The sequence below is a fragment of the Neoarius graeffei genome, chromosome 9, assembly GCF_027579695.1.
Source record: "Neoarius graeffei isolate fNeoGra1 chromosome 9, fNeoGra1.pri, whole genome shotgun sequence".
Classification (NCBI taxonomy): Eukaryota; Metazoa; Chordata; class Actinopteri; order Siluriformes; family Ariidae; genus Neoarius; species Neoarius graeffei.
The window spans coordinates 74,706,892-74,733,711 of record NC_083577.1 but is presented as its reverse complement, the minus strand read 5'-3'; the positions used below and the strand labels follow the sequence as shown (position 1 = coordinate 74,733,711).

The window sequence follows — 26,820 nt, the reverse complement described above, 5'->3', positions numbered from 1 at the left end:
AGACCTGTTATGTGGGTTTTTAACTGTAACATCACCTGCATGACAGTGAAACCTGTCAGGCTGGACTAAGGGACAACCGGTGTGGATCACACACTTCACTTTCAGTAAGTTTTACTTTATGGAATAATTCATATGGATATGTTGTATGTAAACTTTGCTTTCAAAAGGACGTTTCTTTCAGTAAATATTTATCCTGTCCTTTTGGTTGTTTTCGACTTCAGTTGAGTCTAGAAAATTGCCAAGAAACCAAATGCACTGGTACAGTAACTCTCTAATATAAGATTTCAATCTAATTTAAAAATAATAATAGGGAGGTGGAATTTTATTTAAAAAAAAAACTTATTGTGCAAAAGTCAAAGATATATGTAAAGACATCTGTAAAGCAATGGCGACTTCTCATTCATTCTCATTATCTCTAGCCGCTTTATCCTGTTCTACAGGGTCGCAGGCAAGCTGGAGCCTATCCCAGCTGACTACGGGCGAAAGGCAGGGTACACCCTGGACAAGTCGCCAGGTCATCACAGGGCTGACACATAGACACAGCCAACCATTCACACTCACATTCACACCTACGGTCAATTTAGAGTCACCAGTTAACCTAACCTGCATGTCTTTGGACTGTGGGGGAAACCGGAGCACCCGGAGGAAACCCATGCGGACACGGGGAGAACATGCAAACTCCGCACAGAAAGGCCCTCGCCGGCCACGGGGCTCGAACCCGGACCTTCTTGCTTTGAGGCGACAGTGCTAACCACTACACCACCGTGCCACCCCTGCAATGGTAACTTCAAATATAATAAAATTAATAATTTCCACGTCAATAAAATTGGCTTTTTTTAATGTATCAGTAGTATCAGGTACAATCTGTGCAGCTGCACAAGGAAATCGATTGGTATGTTCTTTTAAGCATCTCGGAGAATCTGCCAAATTTCTGAGAGATTGTTTTTATTTTTGCAAAATGTGTATTTGAAAAAACCTAGCGTATGTAACAACCAGTGGAATTGAATAAATACATCAGAAAACATACCAGATATATGCACAAAATGTACAGAATGCAAAGGAACACTTTCTCATTGTATGTGGCAGTGTAGGGAAATTAAAAAATTCTGGGAAGAGGTAAGAGTCATCATTGAAAAAATTCTCTCAAAACAAATTTAATTGTATCCCAAACCTTTCCTGCTGGGTTTACATCCAGGAAAACATCATAAAAACGAGCAAGCATTTACAGTTCTCAGCTTGATTAATGAAACAAAAAAGTATTGCGCTGTTATTGGAAATCAACTCACAGACCAAGTTTCAAGCAATGGATAAAACAAATGCTGTCAACTTTACCATCAGAAAGGATATCTTACATATTAAAGGGTAAACAGCAGGCATTCGAGGGCATATGGACACCCTTCATTAATTATTTTAAAGGAGAACTGAAGGCAAATTTTTTATGATCAAAATTCTATTTATCTCATTTTATTAAATATAGGAATGCATTTTCGATAGCTATTTTGTCGCTGCTATAGCAAGTTATGAGTGTTTGAAATATGCTCTGTAATATATCAGTCCATATGTCAAAGCAACGGCTGTAAACGAGATTCGTTGAGACCTGTGCGAGACATCGTAGGACGGAAGTAAAACGTACAGCGGAAATCAAAGTGACCGACATCTGCTAACATCGTCAAAAGACGCGCACGCCCTCTTTCGAATGCTGACGGAATCAAGCTGGAAGTTTTGTTTGTTTCGATAACAATCAGGAAAGTTTAAAAAAGTAGGCAGTAATCGTCATTTAAACTCGTTTTTGTGCAATATTTCGTTTGGAAAACAGTTTTCAAAATAGCGGCACTGACACCTGGCTTTCGAAGTCTCGCACAAGTCTCGTGAAGATCGCGCGGATAAGCGACGCCTGCCGTGGACCAAACGGACTAAATTCAACACGGCTAAAAACCGAATAGGCCGATAAGTATCATATTTAATTGCAATTATGCCAATACGAGTCACGATATAAGGTTACTAAAACTGAAAACGTAATTGAATAACACGTTAATTAAGAAATAAAGCAAGTTTAACAATGACTTCAGTTCCCCTTTAAGGATTTCGATTTAACGGATGAAGAAGAGAATGATTGATTTTGTGTGTGTGTGGACAGTAACACTGCAGTTCAGAGCTTATATAGCTTATTTTCTTATTTTTATTTTCTTCTGAATGTTTCTTTATTGCAAATTTATCTCATTTGATGTAGATTTCCATGTGGTAGAACAAGGAGCATTTTGTTGTTTGCGTTCATTCTGTTTATTGTAATGCAATTACTTTATAATATGAAGCTCTGCAGCTGTATTGTCTATGAAAATCTCAATGAAAAAAAACCACCTATGGTGCAAACAATTACTCCAATCTGTGTAAGGTCATGTTGGGATGAAATTGCCAGTTAATGCACATTGCTCTCAATACAGGGTTAGTCAAAATTATGTTAACGCTTAAATGGTAGAAACCATTTATTCACAAAACATACGTCATATGTGCAAGATGATTTACAGGACGGTCTCGACCTGTTCGCCATCGCGTTCAACACGCAAAAACCAGCGAGCAACAGTACCATTTAATCTGTCACCCATGGCGTACGTCTATCTGCAAGAGAAAAATAATCCATTAGCGTTAACATAATTTTGACTAACCCTGTATTTCATTCAACACAAAACCATAAACTCAAGCCTTACTTAAAATCAAAACACCAAGCATACAGTGAAATGATTTCTCTAAACACTATCTGTGACTTTAAACCAGTTTTTCGTGTTGAACAGCTCCTTCACTCATACCTTACTCTATTTTAATGAGCTTTTGACAGAGCTAGTCTAACAGCGACAGTGCTTGTCTGTGAAAAAAATATGGACCAAAGACAGAAGAATACACAATACTAATCCGACTGCTGTGTGTGTGCTGTGCATTGTTAGTCTGTCTCTTTATTGTGTACACAGTAATCATGGCCTGCTGCTCCCTGTATGTGTTTCTGCTGCTGTTCTCCTGTGACGTGGCCTTGCTGAAGAAAAAGAAAGCAGTCCAGACTCTTTCAAGAGGTAATGCAATATTTGCTACGAACCAGAAACCAGTAGGTTTTATAAATATCACGTTTCTTTACTTGCAAGAATCCAGTCTGATAATCCCATACAATGAATATGAACGAACGGTGACGACAGTTACCTTTTAATTTTTAACCATTAGTGATGAGTTCATAGCTAAAAACAAAGCAGTTTGTCAAGTCAAGTTTATTTCTATAGCGCTTTTAACAATAGACATTGTCGCAAAGCAGCTTTACAGAATTTTAATGACTTTAAACATGAGCTAATTTTATCCCTAATCTATCCCCAATGAGCAAGCCTGTGACGACAGTGGTGAGGAAAAACTCCCTCAGACGACATGAGGAAGAAACCTCGAGAGCAGGGGTCACCAAACTTTTTTCTCTGGGGGCCACATTGTCGTTCCTGACTGTGATGGGGGGCCGGGGTCGGGTCAGCTATATAAGATAGAATTGTATGACCCAGACAAATATGACCACCAGCAGGCCTCATTGTGTAGTAGAGATTACTAGCCTGGCACAGCCATCCCCACTACTATATCCACACTGCTATATCAACACTTGATTCCTGGCACATATTTGTTTATCTTTACTAGTGGTTTGCAAAAGTAGTAATCGAGTCTTCACACTTTGTTTTAATTTGAAATACCACAGATTTTCCATTTATTTATTTTCTAATGAAAATAACATCAAAGCTGTCAAGGTAAGAAACATCTGCCTAGTTGAGGTGATTGACACTGGCAAAGGTGAGTGGAAAATTATCAATTGTAGGTAGGCCTGTTGATATTATTAATAATATTAATAATAATTGTGTGCAGCACTTAATAAAGGTTAAATAAATACGAGGGGTGTATGAAAAGTTTTAAGCATCGCGTAGAAGCAGCGTTGGTGCATGATCAAACCTATGATTTTTTGAAAGTACAGACCTTTGTAAGTATTCCTGCCAATTTTTGAGATTCTAGCATGTTTCTTATTTTTTCTGCAGATTTTTGAATAAGCGAGGGCCAACGATTTAGTGAAAAATGGAGAAAACAGAAAATCGTGCAGTCATTAAGTACCTGCATTTGAAAGGCATGACTGCCTCAGAAATTCATGAAGACATGGTGAGAACATTAGCCGAGAGTGCCCCTTCATATGCTACAGTCACGCGTTGGATTAGAGAATTCAAGCGTGGCAGTGACCGTGTTGAAGATGACCCAAGGTCAGGAAGACCACCAACTGCAACAACCAAGGATAACCTTGACCTTGCTCTGCAGATGGTCATGCAAGATTGTCAGATATCATGTCGTCAGATAGCAGAGAGACTTGGGATATCCATTGAGCAAGCAGACAAAATTTTGACCAAAGAACTGGGATTCTCAAAGGTTTCTGCAAGGTGGGTCCCTCGTCTTTTGACACCTGAACAGAAACGCACCAGGTGCACTGTGTCCACGAGCAATCTTGAACTGTTTGAAGCTGATGAAGACAATTTCCTTGCTCGATTCATCATTATGGATGAAAGCTGGGTTCATCACTACCAACCCGAAACCAAAGAACAATCAAAGCAGTGGAAGCACACATCATCTCCGACTCCAAAGAAGGCCAAGATCGTTCTTTCAGCTGGCAAAGTCATGGCTTCAGTTTTCTGGGATTCCCAGGGTGTCATACTGGTCGAATACCTTGAGAAGGGCCACACAGTGACTGGACAGCATTATTCTGGACAAGTGAAGCGCCTACGGGAAGCAATCAAAGAAAAAAGGCCAGGAATGCTCACAAGAGGAATCCTCTTCCACCAAGACAATGCACCAGCCCATACCTCATTGGTTGCCATGGCAACAATTCACGATTGTGGATTCGAACTTGTTCCTCATCCACCTTATTCACCAGACCTGGCCCCCTCCGACTTCAATCTGTTCCCCCAAATGAAAAAAGCCTTGGCTGGTCGCCATTTTGCCAGTGATGATGATGTCATAGTTGCAGTCGAGGGGTTTCTTGAGTCCCAAACAAAGGACTTCTTCTACACTGGGATAAAAGCGCTTCAGCACCGTTGGAGCAAGTGTTCAGCCCTTGAGGGGGACTATGTTGAAAAATAAATCATCAAAAATCCCTTATCCCTTTTAGTTTTTCTGATGCTTAAAACTTTTCATACACCCCTCGTAGGCCTATAAAATAAATACATTTAAAAAAACCAGTGAAATTATAATAATATGAGTAATAGATCAATAGATCACAGCAGTTGTGCTGTGTCCTGCACGTCATTGCTCTCATCCATGGCCAAAGCAAAAAACTTGAATACTGACGCTTTCTCATTCAGCTGGTCATACACGTTGTCCCCCAAATCTTCGGTTCGCCTGGTCATAGTAGGTGCGGAGAGACTCACCGCGTTGAGCGCATCCTTCTTGTCGGGACACACCTCCTTGGCCACAGCAAGCACGCATACTTTAACAAAGTCCCCATCAGTAAACGGCTTTCCATGGGTAGCTAGTAGGTGAGCTACCTTATAGCTAGCTCGGACAGCAGCCTGGTTGATCTGGGTTTGGCGAAGGAATACATTCTGTTGTGCAGCCAGTCCGCATTTCATCCTCCGAATCCTGTCTTCTCTTGTTTGCCCCCGCAAACTAGCATACTCTTTGTGGTGGGTTTCATAGTGACGAAGCAGATTATATTCTTTGAAAACCGACAGACTTTCTTTACATACAAGACAAACTGCACGGTCCTTACACTGAACAAAAAAATAATCGGTAGTCCACTGTTCTTTAAAAACTCTGCACTCTCTGTCAGCTTTTCGCTTACCGCTAGCCATTTTGCTGTCCTGAACACTGACAGTTCTCTGCGCGTGCAGAGAAAATTCGGAAAATATGAATAGTTCATTTTATAACTAAATATCAATTTTAATTGATAAAATCAACAAAATACAAGATGCAGACATGTTATTATTTGCCAAAAAGCAATTTAAAAAAAATAGGCCATGACCACTTTTGGGGATTGCCTCATAGGGCAAGTGGTGGGGGGCAGAGGGGCTGGGGGGCCGGTCAAAGGGGGGTGGCGGGCCGGAGTCGGCCCGCGGGCCGTAGTTTGATGACCCCTGCTCGAGAGGAAGCAGACTCAAAAGGGAACCCATCCTCATTTGGCCGACAACAGACAGCATGACTATAACATTAACAGTTTTAACATGAAGTCAGTTTCGTTGATGTTATAAACTCTTCATTGATGGAAACTTGAGTGCAAAACTGTTCATGACAACTGCAGTCCTAAAGTTAGCAAGTCAACTGTAGTCCTCAGCCATAAAAGCATTACTGTAAGCGTTCAGAGCGTCTTCCAAGTGTGACTTTCAACTGTCCATATGTTCACCACTGTTTGTGGTGGTGATGTTTTGTTACACTTCATGTAACCAGTTTTGATTCACACCACAGACTCGGAACAGATGAGACGTGCTTTGAATTTGAAACAGAGAACAAATGCACACTTCAAAACAGAGAAGGCAAATGAATAACAAAATCTATGAACCGTACAGAGGTGACATGGCGGTTGTTTTTCAATAAGGCACGGCCTTGAATTAATATATCGTCACCACAAGTTAATATTGAGGTCACAAATTAAGTATCTCATAATTATTATGCCGAAGTTTTTGATCTGATCGTGAACCAGGGAACTTGGGCTGATGACTTAATATGCTCTGGATTATCATATTTAACGAGATGGGGGGAGAAAACACAGGTTGTTAGGTATACCCAATGTCACCTAAAAAGTAAGAAGAGTATACATTTTGCGCTGAGTACAAGCATGGATTCTGGCAAGATTAACCATGACAGCATAACTAAAAGGGGAGAGCCAGAAGGTAACACAGATATGAGGGAGCCCTGGGACATAAAGCAGCCAAACACTACACCGTCAACAAACCTGAGTGAACGTGTAAGAGTGGGGGAATGACAACATCCATACATCCCAGTTTACCAAAACACTATGCCTGAGGACCCTCCAGATCTACTCCTTTACCGAATAAAAAGATATTAACAAAAAGCTTGACTAAACAGATATGTTTTCAGCCTAGACTGAAACACTGAGACTGTGTCTGAGTCCCGAACACTACTTGGAAGGCTGTTCCATAACTGTGGGGCTTTGTAAGAAAAGGTTCTGCCCCCTAATGTAGCATTCACTATATGAGGTATAGTGGTGCTTGAAAGTTTATGAACCCTTTAGAATTTTCTATATTTCTGCATAAATATGACCTAAAACATCATCAGAGTTTCACACAAGGCCTAAAAGTAAATAAAGAGAACCCAGTTAAACAAATGAGACAAAAATATTATACAACCCCGATTCCAAAAAAGTTGGGACAAAGTACAAACTGTACTTTGTAAATAAAAACGGAATGCAATGATGTGGAAGTTTCAAAATTCCATATTTTATTCAGAATAGAACATCGATGACATATCAAATGTTTAAACTGAGAAAATGCATAATTTAAAGAGAAAAATTAGGTGATTTTAAATTTCATGACAACAACACATCTCAAAAAAGTTGGGACAAGGCCATGTTTACCACTGTGAGGCATCCCCTTTTCTCTTTACAACAGTCTGTAAACGTCTGGGGACTGAGGAGACAAGTTGCTCAAGTTTAGGGATAGGAATGTTAACCCATTCTTGTCTAATGTAGGATTCTAGTTGCTCAACTGTCTTAGGTCTTTTTTGTCGTATCTTCCGTTTTATGATGCGCCAAATGTTTTCTATGGGTGAAAGATCTGGACTGCAGGCTGGCCAGTTCAGTACCCGGACCCTTCTTCTACGCAGCCATGATGCTGTAATTGATGCAGTATGTGGTTTGGCATTGTCATGTTGGAAAATGCAAGGTCTTCCCTGAAAGAGACGTCGTCTGGATGGGAGCATATGTTGCTCTAGAACCTGGATATGCCTTTCAGCATTGATGGTGTCTTTCCAGATGTGTAAGCTGCCCATGCCACACGCACTAATGCAACCCCATACCATCAGAGATGCAGGCTTCTGAACTGAGCGCTGATAACAACTTGGGTCGTCCTTCTCCTCTTTAGTCCGAATGACACGGCGTCCCTGATTTCCATAAAGAACTTCAAATTTTGATTTGTCTGACCACAGAACAGTTTTCCACTTTGCCACAGCCCATTTTAAATGAGCCTTGGCCCAGAGAAGACGTCTGCGCTTCTGGATCATGTTTAGATACGGCTTCTTCTTTGAACTATAGAGTTTTAGCTGGCAACGGCGGATGGCACGGTGAATTGTGTTCACAGATAATGTTCTCTGGAAATATTCCTGAGCCCATTTTGTGATTTCCAATACAGAAGCATGCCTGTATGTGATGCAGTGCCGTCTAAGGGCCCGAAGATCACGGGCACCCAGTATGGTTTTCCGGCCTTGACCCTTACGCACAGAGATTCTTCCAGATTCTCTGAATCTTTTGATGATATTATGCACTGTAGATGATGATTTGTTCAAACTCCTTGCAATTTTACACTGTCGAACTACTTTGTGATATTGCTCCACTATTTGTCAGCGCAGAATTAGGGGGATTGGTGATCCTCTTCCCATCTTTACTTCTAAGAGCCGCTGCCACTCCAAGATGCTCTTTTTATACCCAGTCATGTTAATGACCTATTGCCAATTGACCTAATGAGTTGCAATTTGGTCCTCCAGCTGTTCCTTTTTTGTACCTTTAACTTTTCCAGCCTCTTATTGCCCCTGTCCCAACTTTTTTGAGATGTGTTGCTGTCATGAAATTTCAAATGAGCCAATATTTGGCATGAAATTTCAAAATGTCTCACTTTCGACATTTGATATGTTGTCTATGTTCTATTGTGAATACAATATCAGTTTTTGAGATTTGAAAATTATTGCATTCTGTTTTTATTTTCGATTTGTACTTTGTCCCAACTTTTTTGGAATCAGGGTTGTACTTGGTCATTTATTTATTGAGGAATATGATCCAACATTACATATCTGTGAGTGACAAAAGTATGTGAACCTTTGCTTTCAGTATCCGGTGTGACCCCCTTGTGCAGCAATAACTGCAACTAAACATTTCCGGTAACTGTTGATCAGTCCTGCATACCAGCTTGGAGGAATTTTAGCCCATTCCTCTGTACAGAACAGCTTCAACTCTGGGATGTTGGTGGGTTTCCTCACATGAACTGCTCACTTCAGGTCCTTCCACAAGATTTTGATTGGATTAAGGTCAGGACTTTGACTTGGCCATTCCAAAACATTAACTTTATTCTTCTTTAACCATTCTTTGGTAGAACAACTTGTGTGCTTAGGGTCGTTGTCTTGCTGCATGACCCACCTTCTCTTGAGATTCAGTTCATGGACAGATGTCCTGACATTTTCCTTTAGAATTCGCTGGTATAATTCAGAATTCATTGTTCGATTAATGATGGCAAGCCGTTCTGGCCCAGATGCAGCAAAACAGGCCCAAACCATGATACTACCACCACCATGTTTCACAGATGGGATAAGGTTCTTATGCTGGAATGCAGCGTTTTCCTTTCTCCAAACATAGCACTTCTCATTTCAACCAAAAAGTTCTATTTTGTTCTCATCCGTCCACAAAACATTTTTCCAATAGCCTTCTGGCTTGTCCACATGATCTTTAGCAAACTGCAGACGAGCAGCAATGTTCTTTTTGGAGAGCAGTGGCTTTCTCCTTGCAACCCTGCCATGCACACCATTGTTGTTTAGTGTTCTCCTGATGGTGGACTCATGAACATTAACATTAGCCAATGTGAGAGAGGCCTTCAGTTGCTTAGAAGTTACCCTGGGGTCCTCTGTGACCTCGCTGACTATTACAAGCCTTGCTCTCGGAGTGATCTTTGTTGGTTGACCACTCCTGGAGAGGGTAACAATGGTCTTGAATTTCCTCCATTTGTACACAATCTGTCTGACTGTGGATTGGCAGAGTCCAAACTCTTTAGAGATGGTTTTCTAACCTTTTCCAGCCTGATGAGCATCAACAGCGTTTTTTTCTGAGGTCCTCAGAAATCTCCTTTGTTCATGCCATGATACACTTCCACAAACATGTGTTGTGAAGCTCAGACTTTGATAGATCCCTGTTCTTTAAATAAAACAGGGTGCCCACTCACACCTGATTGTCATCCCATTGATTGAAAACCCCTGACTCTAATTTCACCTTCAAATTAACTGCTAATCCTAGAGGTTCACATACTTTTGCCACTCACAGATATGTAATATTGGATCATTTTCCTCAGTAAATAAATGACCAAGTATAATATTTTTGTCTCATTTGTTTAACTGGGTTCTCTTTATCTACTTTTAGGACTTGTGTGAAAATCTGATAATGTTTTAGGTCATATTTATGCGGAAATATAGAAAATTCTAAAGGGTTCACAAACTTTCAAGCACCACCGTACCAACGGATAGCCTGCACCTTTTGATCTAAGTAGGCGTGGTGGATCATAAAGGACCAGAAGTTTGCTCGGGTACTGTGGCACAAAACCATTCAGTGCTTTAGAGGTTAATAGTAGCATTTTATAATCAATATGAAATTTGATTGGGGGTCAATGCAGTGTGGAAAAGACAGAGGTGACGTGGTCATATCTTCAAGTTCTAGTGCTGCATGTCTTATTCTACCCCATTCTGGAGAGTGAGAGAGTTGTGTTAAAAGTTTCTTTTTACTAATTTTTTGTAATTCTTTGTGCATGAGTCAAATAAAAACCTTGATATTCTTTTAAAAAAATCCATTGTTGTCGTTAACAAGTGTCCTGATACCTCGAGGAAAATTTTTTATTCAATTCTAATTTATGTCACAGGTCTTCATTTAACTCACCCTTGTATGTGCTTCGTAGATAATTTGTAAAATAAGGGCACATGTATAAAAATCACTGGGGATGCAAACTTTTGCACTGGAATTTAATCATTATACGTCTCAGGACAGGTGGGATGATCATGGCTGATCTCATTTGGACAAACAATAGGTCTGGTTTAGTTTATTCCGAGCATGTATTGATGTCATTCAGGTGGACTTTTTTTTCTTTTTTCCCTTGTTTAAGGCTGGGGTGATGACATCACCTGGGTGCAGACGTATGAAGAGGGGCTGACAAAATCACAGGAGAGGTATGATGTTACATTTTTGCACAGCTTAATATGAAATCAAACTTTGATTTGCTCATATTTGCACATTACATCATACTGCTGATACGTGTGTGTGTGTGTGTGTGTGTGTGTGTGTGTGTGTGTGTGTGTGTGTTTTCATTTTATCTCAACAGTCGCAAGACACTGATGGTCATTCATCACTTAGACGAGTGCCCATACAGTCAAAGTTTGTTTTTTCATTATCTAAATGTTCATCTGTGATTTTGGTAACCCGTTAATAGTTGATGCTATCAGATGCAGATCATTAAGGATTATCAGTAAAAGTATAAAATATTAATCAGCATAATATACTACATACACTGTACCTGTTTGTGACAATTTAAAGGAAAACTCTTAGTAAGGAGCTGAACCACACTACGAGCTGCTAAAGTAGTTCTTCTGGAATTATATGAGAGAAACAGAGAACTGTTCTCTCAAAAGATATTCCCTTAGCTGGTGTTGGACAACATGGACAACAAAGCTACAGATTTTTCCTTTAAATTTCACTCATCTGTATTTGACAACTTCACCCTTTAAGTCATATTAGTGTGTAGTATATACAGGGGCGCCGCCAGAAATTTTGGGCCCCATGAAAGATTAGAATTTTGGGCCCCCCCAATTTTGCCCACCCTCGTCACAATTGCACTATTGTCATTATACACTGTCTGTCAGTTTTGCTGGCCATAACCCTGGATCAGTAGAAAGCAGATCTTCAGGTTCAGTCTGGCCAGTGTCCCTCAACTCAGTTTCTTCCTGCTCTTCCTTACTCTCTGCTGCTTCTTCCTCACCACCTGTGCTTCTGGTACTCCCCCTGTTCTCTTCCTGTACTTCAACACTTCTGGTGTCCTCCCTGGCTGCTGCATCATGGCCTGATGAGGGGTTAGTTAATGCATGAAAAAGTTTGATGCATTCAAGTTTGATGCATTTAAATGAACTCCATACTCAGTAGCCTTACAAATGTTACCCATAAAAGACAGGAAACATCTTATAAATTTATTTCAAAGTGACACAGAGTGACATTTCAATTTGATCAATTACGTACGTATTTCTTCATATGTTGTAATCTCTATCCCTCTTTTATGTGTGCTGTGCTTTCTCCAGCTCCTCAATTTGAAACCAATGGTTTAGAACGTGTGAACATTCCACACACGTAACCATGTCAAACACTTGACTGGTGTCCGTTATTAGCAACACTTTAATCTAGCAAACTGTATATGGCGCTCGCTCATTAAAAACTTCAATCCTAAAGCATTTATGGGTTGTATTGCTGCTTACCTCCTTCTCCAAAGGGGGGTTCAGTGGTTTGGTAGGGCGGAGGTCCCCCTGAGGCTGAATCTGTGCATATTTAGGGCACCCCATTAGTTATGAAACTGGTTATTAGCACTAGTTATTAGCACCAGCATAACGTAATATTTCATCTTGTTTATCACACAAGTCAGTTCAGTTATTAAAATGGAAAAAATGTCACTGTACAAACTGTAAAAGTGTTCTCTTGATAGGCTAATCCAACCACGTTCATACTGTTCATTTACCATTCGCTAATATTTTGAACACATGTGAGCGATAGCTACCTTTCTTTGGGAAAAACTGAGTGACCAGTTGCCTGCCTCTCCGGTCCCTCTCAGCTTTCAGCTGCCTTTCTTTACGTTTTTGACAGCCACTCTTCATATTTAGCGATCATAGACTGTACGCACTCCACTGCTGGCTGGCTGGCTGCTGCACCACGACACAGCAGCAAGTAGCGTTGCACTGATCAGCACACAGATTTAACGCATCGCGCTTCTACCAGAACTGGACCGTACCATTTCGCAAAAGGGGGAGGGTTAAATGACAATATGTTGAAGAACTCAAGAAATAGACAACCTTGTTCAATTAGCTCATTTTACCAGATGGAATATTGCATTGTTGTTATTTCAAAAGTCTTATTAAAATCATTAAAAGCATATTATCAGCCCCTTAAAGGGCCCCATGGCAGTGCTGGGCCCCTAGAATTGTTCTAACCTTTCCCCCCCTGGCGGCGCCCATGAGTACCGTATATACAGTGTCTTGCAAAAATATTCATCCCCCTTGGTGTTTGTCCTGTTTTGTTGCGTTACAAGCTGGAATTAAAATGGTTTTTTGGGGGGGTTAGCACCATTTGAGTTACACAACATGCCTACAACTTTAAAGGTGCAATTTTTTTCTTTTATTGTGACACAAACAATAATTAAGCTGAAAAAACAGAAATCTGGAGTGTGCATAGGTATTCACCTCCCCCCCCCCAAAAAAAAATATAAATAAAATAAAAATAAAAATCAATACTTTGTAGAGCCACCTTTTGCTGCAGTTACAGCTGTAAGTCTCTTGGGTTATGTCTCTATTAGCTTAGCACATCTAGCCACTGGGATTATTGCCCATTCCTCAAGGCAAAACTGCTCCAACTCCTTCAAGTTAGATGGGTTGCCTTGGTGTACAGCAATCTTCAAGTTATCCCACAGATTCTCAATTGGATTGAGGTCTGGGCTTTGACTAGGCCATTCCAAGACATTTAAATGTTTCCCTTTAAATCACTCCAGTGTAGCTTTAGCAGTATGTTTAGGGTCATTGTCCTGCTGGAACATGAACCTTCGTCCCAGTCTCAAACCTCTGGCCGACTCAAACAGGTTTTCCTCCAGAATTGCCCTGTATTTAGTGCCATCCATCTTTCCCTCAGTCCTGACCAGCTTTCCTGTCCCTGCAGATGAAAAACATCTCCACAGCATGATGCTGCCACCACCATGCTTCATTGTAGGAATGGTGTTCTCAGGGTGTTGGGTTTGCGCCACACATGGCGTTTCCCATGATGGCCAAAAAGTTCAATTTTAGTCTCATCTGACCAGAGGATCTTCTTCCATGTGTTTGGGGAGTCTGCCACATGCTGTTGGGCAAACTCCAGACGTGTTTTTTTTTCTTTAAGTAATGGCTTTTTTCTGGCCACTCTTCCATAAAGCCCCACTCTGTGGAGTGTACAGCTTAAAGTGGTCCTATGGACAGATATTCCCATCTCCGCTGTGGATCTTTGCAGCTCCTTCAGTGTTATCTTTGGTGTCTTTGTTGCATCTCTGATTAATGCCCTCCTTGCCCGGTCTGTGAGTTTTGGTGGGCGGCCTTCTCTTGTCAGGTTTGTAGTGGTGCCATATTCTTTCCATTGTGCTATAATGGATTTAATGATGCTCCCTGGGATATTCAAAGTTTGGGATATTTCTTATAACCCACCTCTGATCTATACTTCTCCACAACTTTGTCTCTGACCTGTTTGGAGGCTCCTTGGTTTTCATGTTGCTTGTTTAGTGGTGTTGCAGAGTCAGGGTCCTTCCAGAACAGGTTGATTTATACAGGCATGATGTGAAACTTTGATTGCACACAGGCGGATCTTAATCAACTAATTATGTGACTCATGAAGTGAATTGGTTGGACCAGCTCTTATTGAGGGGTTTCATACGAAAGGGGGTGAATACTTATGCACACTCCAGAGTTCTGTTTTTTTTTTTTATCTTAATTATTGTTTGTGTCACAATAAAAAAAAAACAATGTGCACCTTTAAAGTGGTAGGCATGTTGTGTAAATCAAATGGTGCTAACCCTCCAAAAATCCATTTTAATTGCAGCTTGTAATGCGACAAAACAGGATAAACACCAAGGGGGATGAATACTTTTGCAAGACACTGTAGTATAGTGTGTATGCAGAGGACATTGTTGTTTATATCAGTATTTTTGTTTTATCTCTTTCATTGATATACCAAGAACTCAAAAAGGCTTTTGCAGAGAACAAATCCATCCAAAAAATGGCCAAAGAAGATTTCATCATGCTCAATTTGATGGTAATGTCTTGCATGACTGTTGTGGAGTCAGTTTATTGCTCGCTTTACAGTACTTATACACTCACTGAGCACGTAGCAACATGAGAAACACTAGTCACTGGATATTTATTCTTTCTTGATCCATTCTGAGTAAACTCTAGAGACTGTCTGGCGCCAACAATCATGCCACGGTCAAAATCACTGAGATCATGATTTTTCCTCATTCTGACGGCTGATGTGAACATTACCTGAAACTTCTGGTCTGTATCTGCATGATTTTATGCACTGCACTGCTGCTACATGATTGGCTGTTTAGATCTTCTTCTTCTTCGACACAGCGGATCTGCTCCACATATTTGATTTGGCATAGGTTTTACACCGGATGCCCTTCCTGACACAACCCTCCCCAATCTATCCAGGCTTGGGACTGGCACTAAGTATGCACTGGCTTGTACAACCCCAGTGGCTGGGTATTTTACCTAACCTGCATGTCTTTGGACTGTGAGGGAAGCCAGAGCATCCAGAGGAAACCCACACAGAGACAGGAAGAACATGCAGACTCCATACAGAAAGGCCCTCATCGGCCGCTGGGCTCAAACCCAGAACCTTCTTGCTGTGAGGCAACAGTGCTAACCACTACACCACCGTCCCGCCCATATTGGCTGTTTAGATAATTACATGAATATATAGGTGTACAGGTGTTCCTAATAAAGTGCTCAGTGAGTGTAAACTGGCAAAATCTTTGTTTATCAATGACAGGACATTTCCCTGATTGTCTAACCCAGCCTGAATATTACTTGCAGCATGACACGACAGACCCTAATATGGCTCCTGACGGCTACTACGTTCCCAGAATTCTTTTTGTTGGTGAGTTTCTTCTGAAAATATTCAACTGAATGATTTATCAGTGAAGTATCAATATAAAATGCAAAGAAAATGAAGATACTTCGTTGTCGTTCATATGAACTGACCAGGAGTCACAGTGGGAGGTCGGGCTGAGAGAGCCAGTTCACAGTGGGGCCATCAAGAGCCTTTAGCCTCAGGATTCCAGTGGGGGCACCGAAGACAAGACAGGGTTCAAGTACAGTGGATATAAAAAGTGTGCACACCCTGTTAAAATGATAGGTTTAAACTTTTCCCACCTTTAATGTGACCTATAACCTGTACAATTCAATTGAAAAACAAACAAATCTGTTACGGGGAAAAACATAAAAAATAAAAATGTACAATAAGCTGATTGCATAAGTGTGCACACCCTTAAACTAATACTTTGTTGAAGCACCTTTTGATTTAATTACAGCATTCAGTATTTTTGGGTCGGAGTCTATCAGCCTGCCACATCTAGACTTGGCAATATTTGCCCGCTCTTCCTTGCAAAAGCGCTCCAGATCTGTCAGATTGCGAGGGCGTCTCTTGTGCACAGCCCTCTTCAGGTCACCCCACAGATTTTCAATTGGATTTAGGTCTGGGTTCTGGCTGGTCTGTTCCAAAACTTTTTTGGGGTCAATGTCATGCTGAACGATGAAATTCCTCTTCACCTTCAGCTTTCTAGCAGACCCCTGAAGGTTTTGGGCCAAAATTGGCTGGTATTTAGAACTGTTCGTAATTCCCTCCACCTTGACTAAAACCCCTGTTCCAGCTGAAGAAAAACAACCCCAAAACATGATGCTGCCACCACCATGCTTCACTGTGGGTATGGGGTTCTTTTGGTGATGTGCAGTGTTGTTTTTGCACCAAACATGCCTTTTGGAATTGTGGCCAAAAAGTTCAACCTTGGTTTCATCAGACCACAACACATTTTCCCACATACTTTTAGGAGAGTTGATGTTTTTTTTTTTTTGCAAAATTTAGCCAGGCCTGGATGTTTTTCTTTGATCCTACTACATAGTCCAGACATATGGAGAATACGGGAGATTGTTGTCACATGTAGTACACAACCAGTACTTGGCAGAAATTCCTGCAGTTCCTTCAGTGTTGCTCTAGGCCTCTTGGCAGCCTCCCTGACCAGTTTTCGTCTCATTATTTCATCAATTTTGGAGGGACGTCCAGTTCTCGGTAAGGTCACTGTTGTCCCATATTTTCTCTACTTCTTGATGATTGTCTTCACTGTGCTCCATGGTATATCTAATGGCATGGAAATTTTTTTGTACCCTTCTCCTGACTGATACCTTACAACAATGAGATCCCTTTGACGCTTTGTAAGCTCTCTGTGAACCCTGGCTTTTGCTGGAGGATGCAACTGAGTAAATGTCTGAACTTTATTTGGGGTTAATCAGAGTCATTTCAATTGATGGCAGGTGTGAACCCAAAAAGACTGAATGCTGTAATTAAATCAAAAGGTGCTTCAACAAAGTATTAGTTTAAGGGTGTGTACACTTATGCAACCAGCTTATTGTAAGTTTTTTTTATATATATATATATTTTTCCCCCAAACAGATTTGTTTGTTTTTCTATTGGATTGTACAGGTTATAGGTCACATTAAAGGTGGGAAAAGTTTTGAAATTATTTATCATGGTCTCATTTTTTTTTACATCAGAAAAACCTATCATTTTAAGTCAAGTTTATTTGTATAGCGCTTTTAACAATAAACATTGTCGCAAAGCAGCTTTACAGAATTTGAACGACTTAAAACATGAGCTAATTTTATCCCTAATCTATCCCCAATGAGCAAGCCTGTGGCGACGGTGGCAAGGAAAAACTCCCTCAGACGACATGAGGAAGAAACCTCGAGAGGAACCAGACTCAAAAGGGAACCCATCCTCATTTGGGCAACAACAGACAGCATGACTATAACATTAACAGTTTTAACATGAATTCAGTTTCGTTGATGTTATAAACTCTTCATTGATGGAAACTTGAGTGCAAAACTGTTCATGACAACTGCAGTCCTAAAGTTAGCAAGTCAACTGTAGTCCTCAGCCATAAAAGCATTACTGTAAGAGTCCAGAGCGTCCTCCAGGTGTAACTTTCAACTGTCCTCATGGGGCCGTCCTCCACAGGAGCGATGCGATGAGACTCCAACCAGACACAGGGCACCAGGATGGATCAGGCAGGTCCGAGGAGCAGAAGAGGTCAGCGTCTCGATCCCAGGACCAACATGTAACTCAGAGGGACAGATTTTTTAGATAATGTAGCTCCTCTTAAAAGGAAAATGGTCAGAGACAAAAAATTAGCACCCTGGTATAATGATGACACTTGCACATTAAAACAGATCACTCGAAAATTGGAACGTAAATGACGTCAAACAAAATTGGTAGTGTTCAGATTAGCGTGGAAGGAGAGCTTCCTGAAATCTGTGGTTGGTTGAAGAGAGCAACTGGACTTGCTTGAAGATTCTTGAAAATGTTTCGCCTCTCATCCTAAAGGCTTCCTCAGTTCTGTCTGACTAATAGGGAGTATCCAGTATTTATCCTCTCATGGATCATCATAGAATCCGAATCAGAATGCTGATGGCTGCATTGTAGGTGGCTGATAAAAGATGTCATAGACGCCCACCTCTGTTCAATGATGGTCGGTCCAGGTTGAAAAAAATGAACGATCCTCTCTGGCTAAGATGTCTGCCAGTTTTCTGGAAGTCCTCTCATACTCCCACACCAGTCGAAGGGATCTCATCCCAAAGTGCGTAGAAACATATCTGTGAAGAATCTCAGTCATCCAGGTACATAATAATCTGTGGTTGGTTGAAGAAAGTAACTGGACTTGCTTGAAGATTCTTGAAAACATTTCGCCTCTCATCCTAAAGGCTTCCTCAGTTCTGTCTGACTAATGCTGGGCATACACTGTGCGATTTTTGGCCCGATTTTGACACGATTTTCACTTGTGCGACTATTTTGGAGATCGGGCCGAGTTTTGGCTCAATCGTGCGTCTCGGATCGTGTAGTATACATGGGGTAACGACAAGCGATTAACACCTCATGACCTCCTCCCAATCGATCGGATGAAAATCAAACCTGTTTGAAATCCTGAGCATCGGACCCGAGCATCGCATCCGAGCATCGGATCGTATAGTGTGAGAACAGGAATCGTAAGCTGCATGCTGTTTACCCCTGCGATTCACTCGTACAGTGTGAGCAGCAGCTGAATACCGCGATTGAAAAAATCGCACAGTGTATGCCCAGCTTAATAGGGAGTATCCAGTATTTATCCTCTCATGGATCATCATAGAATCCGAATCAGAATGCTGATGGCTGCATTGTAGGTGGCTGATAAAAGATGTCATAGACGCCCACCTCTGTTCAATGATGGTCGTTCCAGGTTGACAAAAATGAACGATCCTCTCTGGCTAAGACGTCTGCCAGTTTTCTGGAAGTCCTCTCATACTCCCGCACCAGTCGAAGGGCTCTCATCCCAAAGTGCATAGAAACATATCTGAGGAAGCCTTTAGGATGAGAGGCGAAATGTTTTCAAGAATCTTCAAGCAAGTCCAGTTGCTCTCTTCAACCAACCACAGATTACTATGTACCTGGATGACTGAGATTCTTCACAGATATGAGAGCTTCCTGAAGTATAGAAAAGCTCTTAGTGCTGCGAGATCAACATATCTTTCCTCCCTAATAGAAGATAACAAAAATAATCCTAGATTCCTATTTAATACTGTAGCAAAATTAACCAGGAATAAGTCCACTATAGACACATGCACACCTGTAGTATGTAGTAGCAATGATTTCATGAATTTTTTTTTTAATGATAAAATTGAGAATATCCGACAAAAAATTCAAATGACTAATTTAAGGTCAGACAATGTAGGTGACCCTGTAGTTAACAATATAACTGTATCAGATCATCAATTAGAATGTTTTACTCCCCTAAAAAAAACTGAATTACTTTCATTAATCTTGGCATCAAAAGCCTCAACTTGTGTACTACAGTAGATCCCTTACCTACATGTCTATTCAAACAGATAATACCTGAAGTAATTGAACCGCTTCTAAAAATAATAAATTCTTCTCTTACGATTGGCTATGTACCCAAATCCTTTAAACTAGCAGTTATCAAACCCCTGATTAAAAAAACTGACCTTGATCCCTGTCAGTTGTCCAATTATCGGCCAATATCAAACCTCCCCTTTATCTCCAAGATCCTTGAAAAAGCTGTGGCACAGCAGTTATGCTCATATTTACATAGGAATAACATCCATGAAATGTATCAGTCAGGATTTAGACCTAATTATAGCACAGAGACAGCTTTGGTTAAAGTAGTAAATGACCTACTGTTGGCTTCTGATCAGGGCTGTGTCTCGCTACTTGTGTTGCTTGACCTTAGTGCAGCATTTGATACCACTGATCATTCCATTCTTCTGGATAGACTAGAAAATGTTGTGGGAGTTAAGGGAACGGCCCTCTCCTGGCTCAGGTCTTATTTAACTGATTGCTGTCAGTATGTTGATGTAAATGGTGATATTTCTAGACGTACTGAGGTAAAGTTTGGTGTTCCACAAGGTTTTGTCTTGGGTCCACTGTTTTTTTCTTTATATATGTTACTTCTGGGTGATATTATTCGTAAACATTGTATTAGTTTCCACTGTTATGCTGATGACACACAGTTGTATGTTTCTGCAAAACCTGATGAGAGACACCAGCTTAATAGAATTGAGGAATGTGTTAAGGACATTAGACACCGGATGCTTATTAACTTCCTTCTGCTTAACTCTGACAAGACTGAAGTACTTGTACTAGGACCATATGCAGCTAGAAGTAAGTTTTCTGATTACACAGTAACTCTGGATGGCCTTTCTGTTTCTTCACGTGCAGCAGTAAAAGACCTCGGAGTGATTATTGACCCCAGTCTTTCATTCGAAACTCACATTGATAACATCATTTTAACAGGGTGTGTACACTTTTTATATTGTAGGTGGCTCACAGTTTGGGGTGGGGTGGGCTGGGGTGGGGTGGGGTGCCACAGGAGCAATTCTCAGAAGCTGCCGCGCCAATGGTGTGGAGGAAGGCCTGAGTTTTCCCCCAACCAATGCAAAGACGGTTCAGCCTGACCCAGGCGAGGCATGGGAAGGGGTGCCCAGCAGGTTTAGTGGGGGGCTCAGGGGTGTAATTAGCATCCTCCCATTCCTTGCGCCACTGATCCATGACCTAGTCGGGGGTGAGGGGAGTGCTGTTCTCAAGCTCTGCAGCACATACAGCAAAGTGCTTGCGGTTGAGTATTAACTACGCTGATGTTTGGCACCAGGCTGACCAGGATACGGGATTTCTCTGCAAATGAAGATACTTGATTTTTCTTGAGAAAACAAAGCCTCTCATTATTAATCAATATCTCAGACTAAATCATATGCAGTATGTACACATGTATGTTTTGGAAGGACGAGCCTATATATCCATCTTCTCTTTATCCCAGATCCCTCTCTGACTGTACGCACTGACATCACTGGCAAGTACAGCAACCGCAAGTACACCTATGGACCTGATGACATGGATTTATGTGAGTATTTAATTAAGCTGACATGTTCCTGCCTAGTTCCTATCTGACCTGATACACTCAGGCAGTTTGCTCCATCTGTTTTTGCTATTAGCATGTTCTTGCCAAACACGCCAGATAATTTTTTCTTTTGATAATCTATTAACTCTATGAACATGAGGCAAAAAAAAAGGAATTTCTGCCTGTTTTTGGGGTGCCTGTGTTCAGCACTGAAGTACAGTATTTCTTTCTTTTTTTTAAATTCTAGCTTACAAGACGTAAATGTCATGATTTTATTGTGCCAGTTATATACAGTATTTTAGAATAAAAAAAAGCTTTCGTTGTGCTGTGCATTTTATCTCTGTACCGGTGTTACTGTGGACTTCTGTGATGTCCACAGTAGCATTGTGTACTTGTTCACAACTTTGTCTCTGACCTGTTTGGAGTGCTCCTTGGTTTTCATGTTGCTTGCTTAGTTGTGTTGCAGAGTCAGGGTCCTTCCAGAACAGGTTGATTTATACAGACATCATGCGACACTTTGATTGCACACAGGTGGATCTAAATCAACTAATTATGTGACTTATGAAGTGAATTGGTTGGACCAGCTCTTATTTAGGGGCTTCATACGAAAGGGGGTGAATACTTATGCACACTCCAGATTTCTGTTTTTTCATCTTAATTATTGTTTGTGTCACAATAAAAAAACATCGTGCACCTTTAAAGTGGTAGGCATGTTGTGTAAATTAAATGGTGCTAACCCTCCAAAAATCCATTTGAATTGCAGCTTGCAATGCGACAAAACAGGATAAGGCCCCAGTCACACCACCCGAACTTTGCTGGAGCGTTCCTTGAACGGTAGGGAGGGGGGGCCGAATTTCGACAACGCTCGTCACCGCGCACAAAATGGGAAAAAAATCAAAAACACGGGCGTTGGCTTAGCGGCTGAAGCCAGCGTTGCTTTAGCGTTGGTTTAGCGGTAGCGAGCGTTGGTTTAGCGGTGACGCGAGCGTTGGTATAGCGGCGTTCTGCGCATGCGGGCTTTGGCTCGGCGGGGGTATAAAGTTGGTTTAGCACCAATCATAGCAAGTCTCTCAGCATCCATGGTGATACAGTTTTACTGTAACTTTGAGCAAATTTGATATAGATGAGGTCTGAACTCAACGGCAGCTCGATTCCAAATGAGCTCCTGGTCCATTTCTCCCCGTATTTATAGCCAAATTCTGGTCCCGCTCCGACACCTCTATACCAACGCCAAACCAAAGTTCATCGCCGCCATGGATAGCTGCTTCAACGCCCGACACCGTTCCAGCAACCCCGTGTCCGCTCGTAAAACGCTTACAACCGCTCCACCGAAGTTTGTGCAACGTTTAATCGCCGCCCGGGCAACGCTGGCGAAGCAGCGGTGGTCCAGCGTTCAAGATTTCTGCGTTGGCCTAGCGGACCCAAGCGTCCACGAACTTGCGTCTAGCGGTGCCAAACTTTGACTGGGCGTTGGTGGAGAGGGGGTGAACTTTGCCGGGGCGGAAAATTGCCCCCTCCTCACCGCTCGCAATATTTTGTGCAGCTCAAAACTTTCGGAGCGGTAGGAGGGCCCCTCGAGAAACATCAGCGGTGGCCGAGCGTATATGGCGTTGCTTTAACAGGGGCCAACTTTTGTTAAACGGTGGTGAACGGTTACGAGCGGTGATTAATTTTTTTCACCGCTCCAGGAACGCTCCAGCAAAGTTCGGGCGGTGTGACCGGGGCCTAAACACCAAGGGGGATGAATACTTTTGCAAGGCACTGTATAATAATAATAATAATAATAATAATATTAGCTGGCCTTTTTCTCGTGATCTATCAGATATATTCCATTCAGCTACTTGTCTTCGACTCATTCGGTATCATGCTAGCTGAATGGAATACATCTGATATACCACTCAACAGCAGCCAATATTATTTAACTATGTCACTGAGATCCATGATGCATTTCGTATGAAAAATGCGAGTTTTTCAACACGAGAATATAAACCTCATCTCTTTAAGCCAATATGTGAATTTCTTTTTATTATACAGACACATTCAGAAACAAAAAGTACCCAAATTTATTACAACATTTCATCAATTTCTTCACAAGTGAAGATACTATACTTTCAGAGAAGACATGTTAGAGATGCAGTTTACAAACAAATCTGAAAAATCACCTTACAAACCTGAGTAATCCCATAGGTTTACATGTAAAATGTGTGCTGGTAGGTAAGAAAAATGAACCTGGTGTTAATGCATCGTTAATCAGCATGCAGGAATGTAAGGATGTCATTTTGCAAGTCGATTTCCACATGATAAATCACCTGACGACTTCTGATTAATCACATCCTTTCCTCTGTGTTTGCATCTAGTGGAGGAGAACATGTTAAAAGCCAAGAATTTGCATCACACAGAGCTGTAGTGGGATGAGAGCTGATCACACAGGAGAATGGCAGATGGATGAAAAGACTGAAACTGTTTGTTATACTTAGACTTTTCATGCGTCATCCAGACAATGAGCCAAACACTGAGTACAGATTAAATTACGATTGAATGTGGTTCAGTTCTCAGTTGTATGTTAATGTTGATATGAGTTACTGGAACTTGGTTATTGGTAAGCTTACCAATAAAACTTACTGAACACAGTTACAATCCATGTATAATTGTCCTGTATTTATACAGTATATTTAATCAGTCACTTAACTTGGGTCATCGAGCACATACGGTGTTTATCTCACTCATACCATGACTTCAAATAATACTTGAACACAGAGATGGACAAAGTACCCAACTTCATTACTTAAGTCAAAGTACAGATCCTGGTGGTCAAATGTTACTCCGATACAAGTGAAAGTTGTCCAGTTAAATTTTTACTTAAGTTAAAGTACTGAAGTACTTGCTTTTAAAAGTACTTAAGTATTAAAAGTACATTTTCTGTCAACGCATTGTTGTATTATTGCCACAACGCTTACAAAACCTAATGCTGTGACCAAAGACAGAAATGTGAATTTACAAAATGAACGCATGCTGTGCCATCATGGTGGTTTAACATTAAGCTAGCTAGTCAGTGAAACGCTACCTGACATGCTCGCAAACTCTTTTCAAACTTGAAATCATATTAGGTAGCGAACGTTACTAGAAAAGCAAGATTTCTCCATTCTGTTTATTTGGCAAGATTATTAAAAAAAAGTTAAAGTCCTTCCCGCGCCTTACAGCACCTGGTATTCCTAGGCAGTCTCCCACTCAAGTACTAATCAGGCCCAACTCTGAATGGTGGCGCATCGGGCGGCGCCGATCTCCGTTTCCGTAGCCCTCGGCCTCTCGCCTATTACATAGCTAGGGTTACAGTGGGGGGCTAGTCCTCTGGTAACCACAAGAGTTTAACTCCCCATGCACATCTGTATTGCAGCGTGCCTTGCCAGATGGTAGTAGGTACCATTTTTATGATGGTCTTTGGTATGACCCGACCGTGAATAGAACTCACGATCTCCCAATCGAGAGGCGGACACGCTACCACTAGGCCACTAGTCGGTTTTGGCAAGATTATGCTAAAACATATTTCTGAAAGGACTTCAGACAAGTTAACGTTATTCATGTTAGCGTAACTCCATTTTTACATGCTAACTAACAGTGTCCACATTAACTAGCTATGTGTAAACTTTAGCCGTGGACAAGGCTATGGCAACTTGGCGGGCAAATCCATAGAAAGTCATTTGACTAACCAGACTGCATCGCTACATTTGCAATGTTATCTCTAGCTCTAAAAGCACAGACGACTTCACTGCAAGCTTTCTCTTGGAATAAAATGTTTACATCGCTCAATACGCTTCCGCAGGTTGGACGGCGAGTTTTTGTAGGCCGTGATGTGGTTTGTTTTCGACAAAGAAAGCAAACATTTAAAACAAAATGAATCTTTAATCCTTTCAGAAAACTGAAACATGGGTTCATGGGTGCTATTCATTCCCCAGAAGAACCGCCTCCTTCCATTCTGCCATCAACTGATCGTGTTCAAATAACACTGCTGAGAAATCACTGAACTTGATTTTATACAGTCTATGGACTGTGACGTGTGATTACTGATCGGCTGTCTCAGTGTCGCCTATGGAAAAAAAACCCAATCACATTTTAGAAAAGAAAAAACATCCACTTTCAAAGCTGCTTCATAGTAACGAGTAACGAGGACCTTGATAGAAATGTAGTGGAGTGAAAAGTACGATATTTGTCTTTCAAATGTAGTGAAGTTAAAAGTCATAAGTTTCCAAAAAAATACTCAAAGTACAGATACTCAAAAAGTGTACTTAAGTACAGTAGTCAAGTAAATGTACTTCGTTACTGTCCACCTCTGCTTGAACATGACCTCTCCTCACTTCCTTTACCATCTAGTGTAAAATCTGGGGTCATCTTCAGTGACAGATCTAGAGCTTTCAGGAGCCTAGATTTCTACCCATATTATCCATGGCAGTTAATATCTCCTATCTTTCCAGCATATCTTTGTCATTAATTCATATCACTCAATTCCTCAGTAATGGAGTAAATAATGTAATGGTGGAGTAAAGTGTGTAATGCTTCTCTCTCACCAATAGAGGACACTACAACATGCACTATAAGGTTCAACCACCTCAGAAAAAAGTGTTTGGTTCTCAAAACTTTGCAAATATTTGTTTATTTCAGCACAACTAATTTAACTTAAGTCATTGACAAGCTAAATCACATGCCCTGTTGGTGGAATTTAACTAATACACAAGTGGATGAGCGCAATAAATGAAGATCAGAGATCAGAAGCCTGAAACTCGACTGTGTCATGGTTGTTTAAACTGTCAAAGTACAACCCCGATTCCAAAAAAGTTGGGACAAAGTACAAATTGTAAATAAAAACGGAATGCAATAATTTACAAATCTCAAAAACTGATATTGTATTCACAATAGAACATAGACAACATATCAAATGTCGAAAGTGAGACATTTTGAAATTTCATGCCAAATATTGGCTCATTTGAAATTTCATGACAGCAACACATCTCAAAAAAGTTGGGACAGGGGCAATAAGAGGCTGGAAAAGTTAAAGGTACAAAAAAGGAACAGCTGGAGGACCAAATTGCAACTCATTAGGTCAATTGGCAATAGGTCATTAACATGACTGGGTATAAAAAGAGCATCTTGGAGTGGCAGTGGCTCTCAGAAGTAAAGATGGGAAGAGGATCACCAGTCCCCCTAATTCTGAGCCAACAAATAGTGGAGCAATATCAGAAAAGAGTTCAACAGTGTAAAATTGCAAAGAGTTTGAACATGTCATCATCTACAGTGCATAATATCATCAAAAGATTCAGAGAATCTGGAAGAATCTCTGTGCGTAAGGGTCAAGGCCAGAAAACCATACTGGGTGCCCGTGATGTTCGGGCTCTTAGACGGCACTGCATCACATACAGGCATGCTT

The 26,820-nt window shown here is 41.1% G+C and overlaps 1 protein-coding gene across 2 annotated transcripts; it reads left to right on the top strand.

Moving 5' to 3' along the window:
• Positions 1 to 24,042, top strand: agr1 (anterior gradient 1). Of its 2 annotated transcripts, none has more exons than XM_060930277.1 (8): positions 1 to 104; positions 2,940 to 3,062; positions 11,076 to 11,139; positions 11,292 to 11,344; positions 14,919 to 14,995; positions 15,778 to 15,841; positions 21,321 to 21,404; positions 23,759 to 24,042. In XM_060930277.1, the coding sequence occupies exons 2-8, from the start codon at positions 2,969 to 2,971 to the stop codon at positions 23,806 to 23,808; spliced, it is 486 nt and encodes a 161-aa protein (XP_060786260.1). In that variant the 5' UTR covers positions 1 to 104; positions 2,940 to 2,968; the 3' UTR covers positions 23,809 to 24,042. The 2 variants fall into 2 exon arrangements, with proteins under 2 accessions (XP_060786260.1, XP_060786261.1); XM_060930278.1 differs by having other exon boundaries at positions 2 to 104; positions 2,964 to 3,062.
• Positions 24,043 to 26,820: the final 2,778 nt, after the last annotated feature.

Coding starts and splice junctions, on each gene's coding strand:
- agr1 (XM_060930277.1), top strand. CDS start 2,969: ATGGCCTGCTGCTCCCTGTATGTGTTTCTGCTGCTGTTCTCCTGTGAC. Junction 11,140..11,291: donor CTGACAAAATCACAGGAGAG/GTATGATGTTAC, acceptor TTATCTCAACAG/TCGCAAGACACTGATGGTCA. Junction 14,996..15,777: donor TCATCATGCTCAATTTGATG/GTAATGTCTTGC, acceptor TATTACTTGCAG/CATGACACGACAGACCCTAA.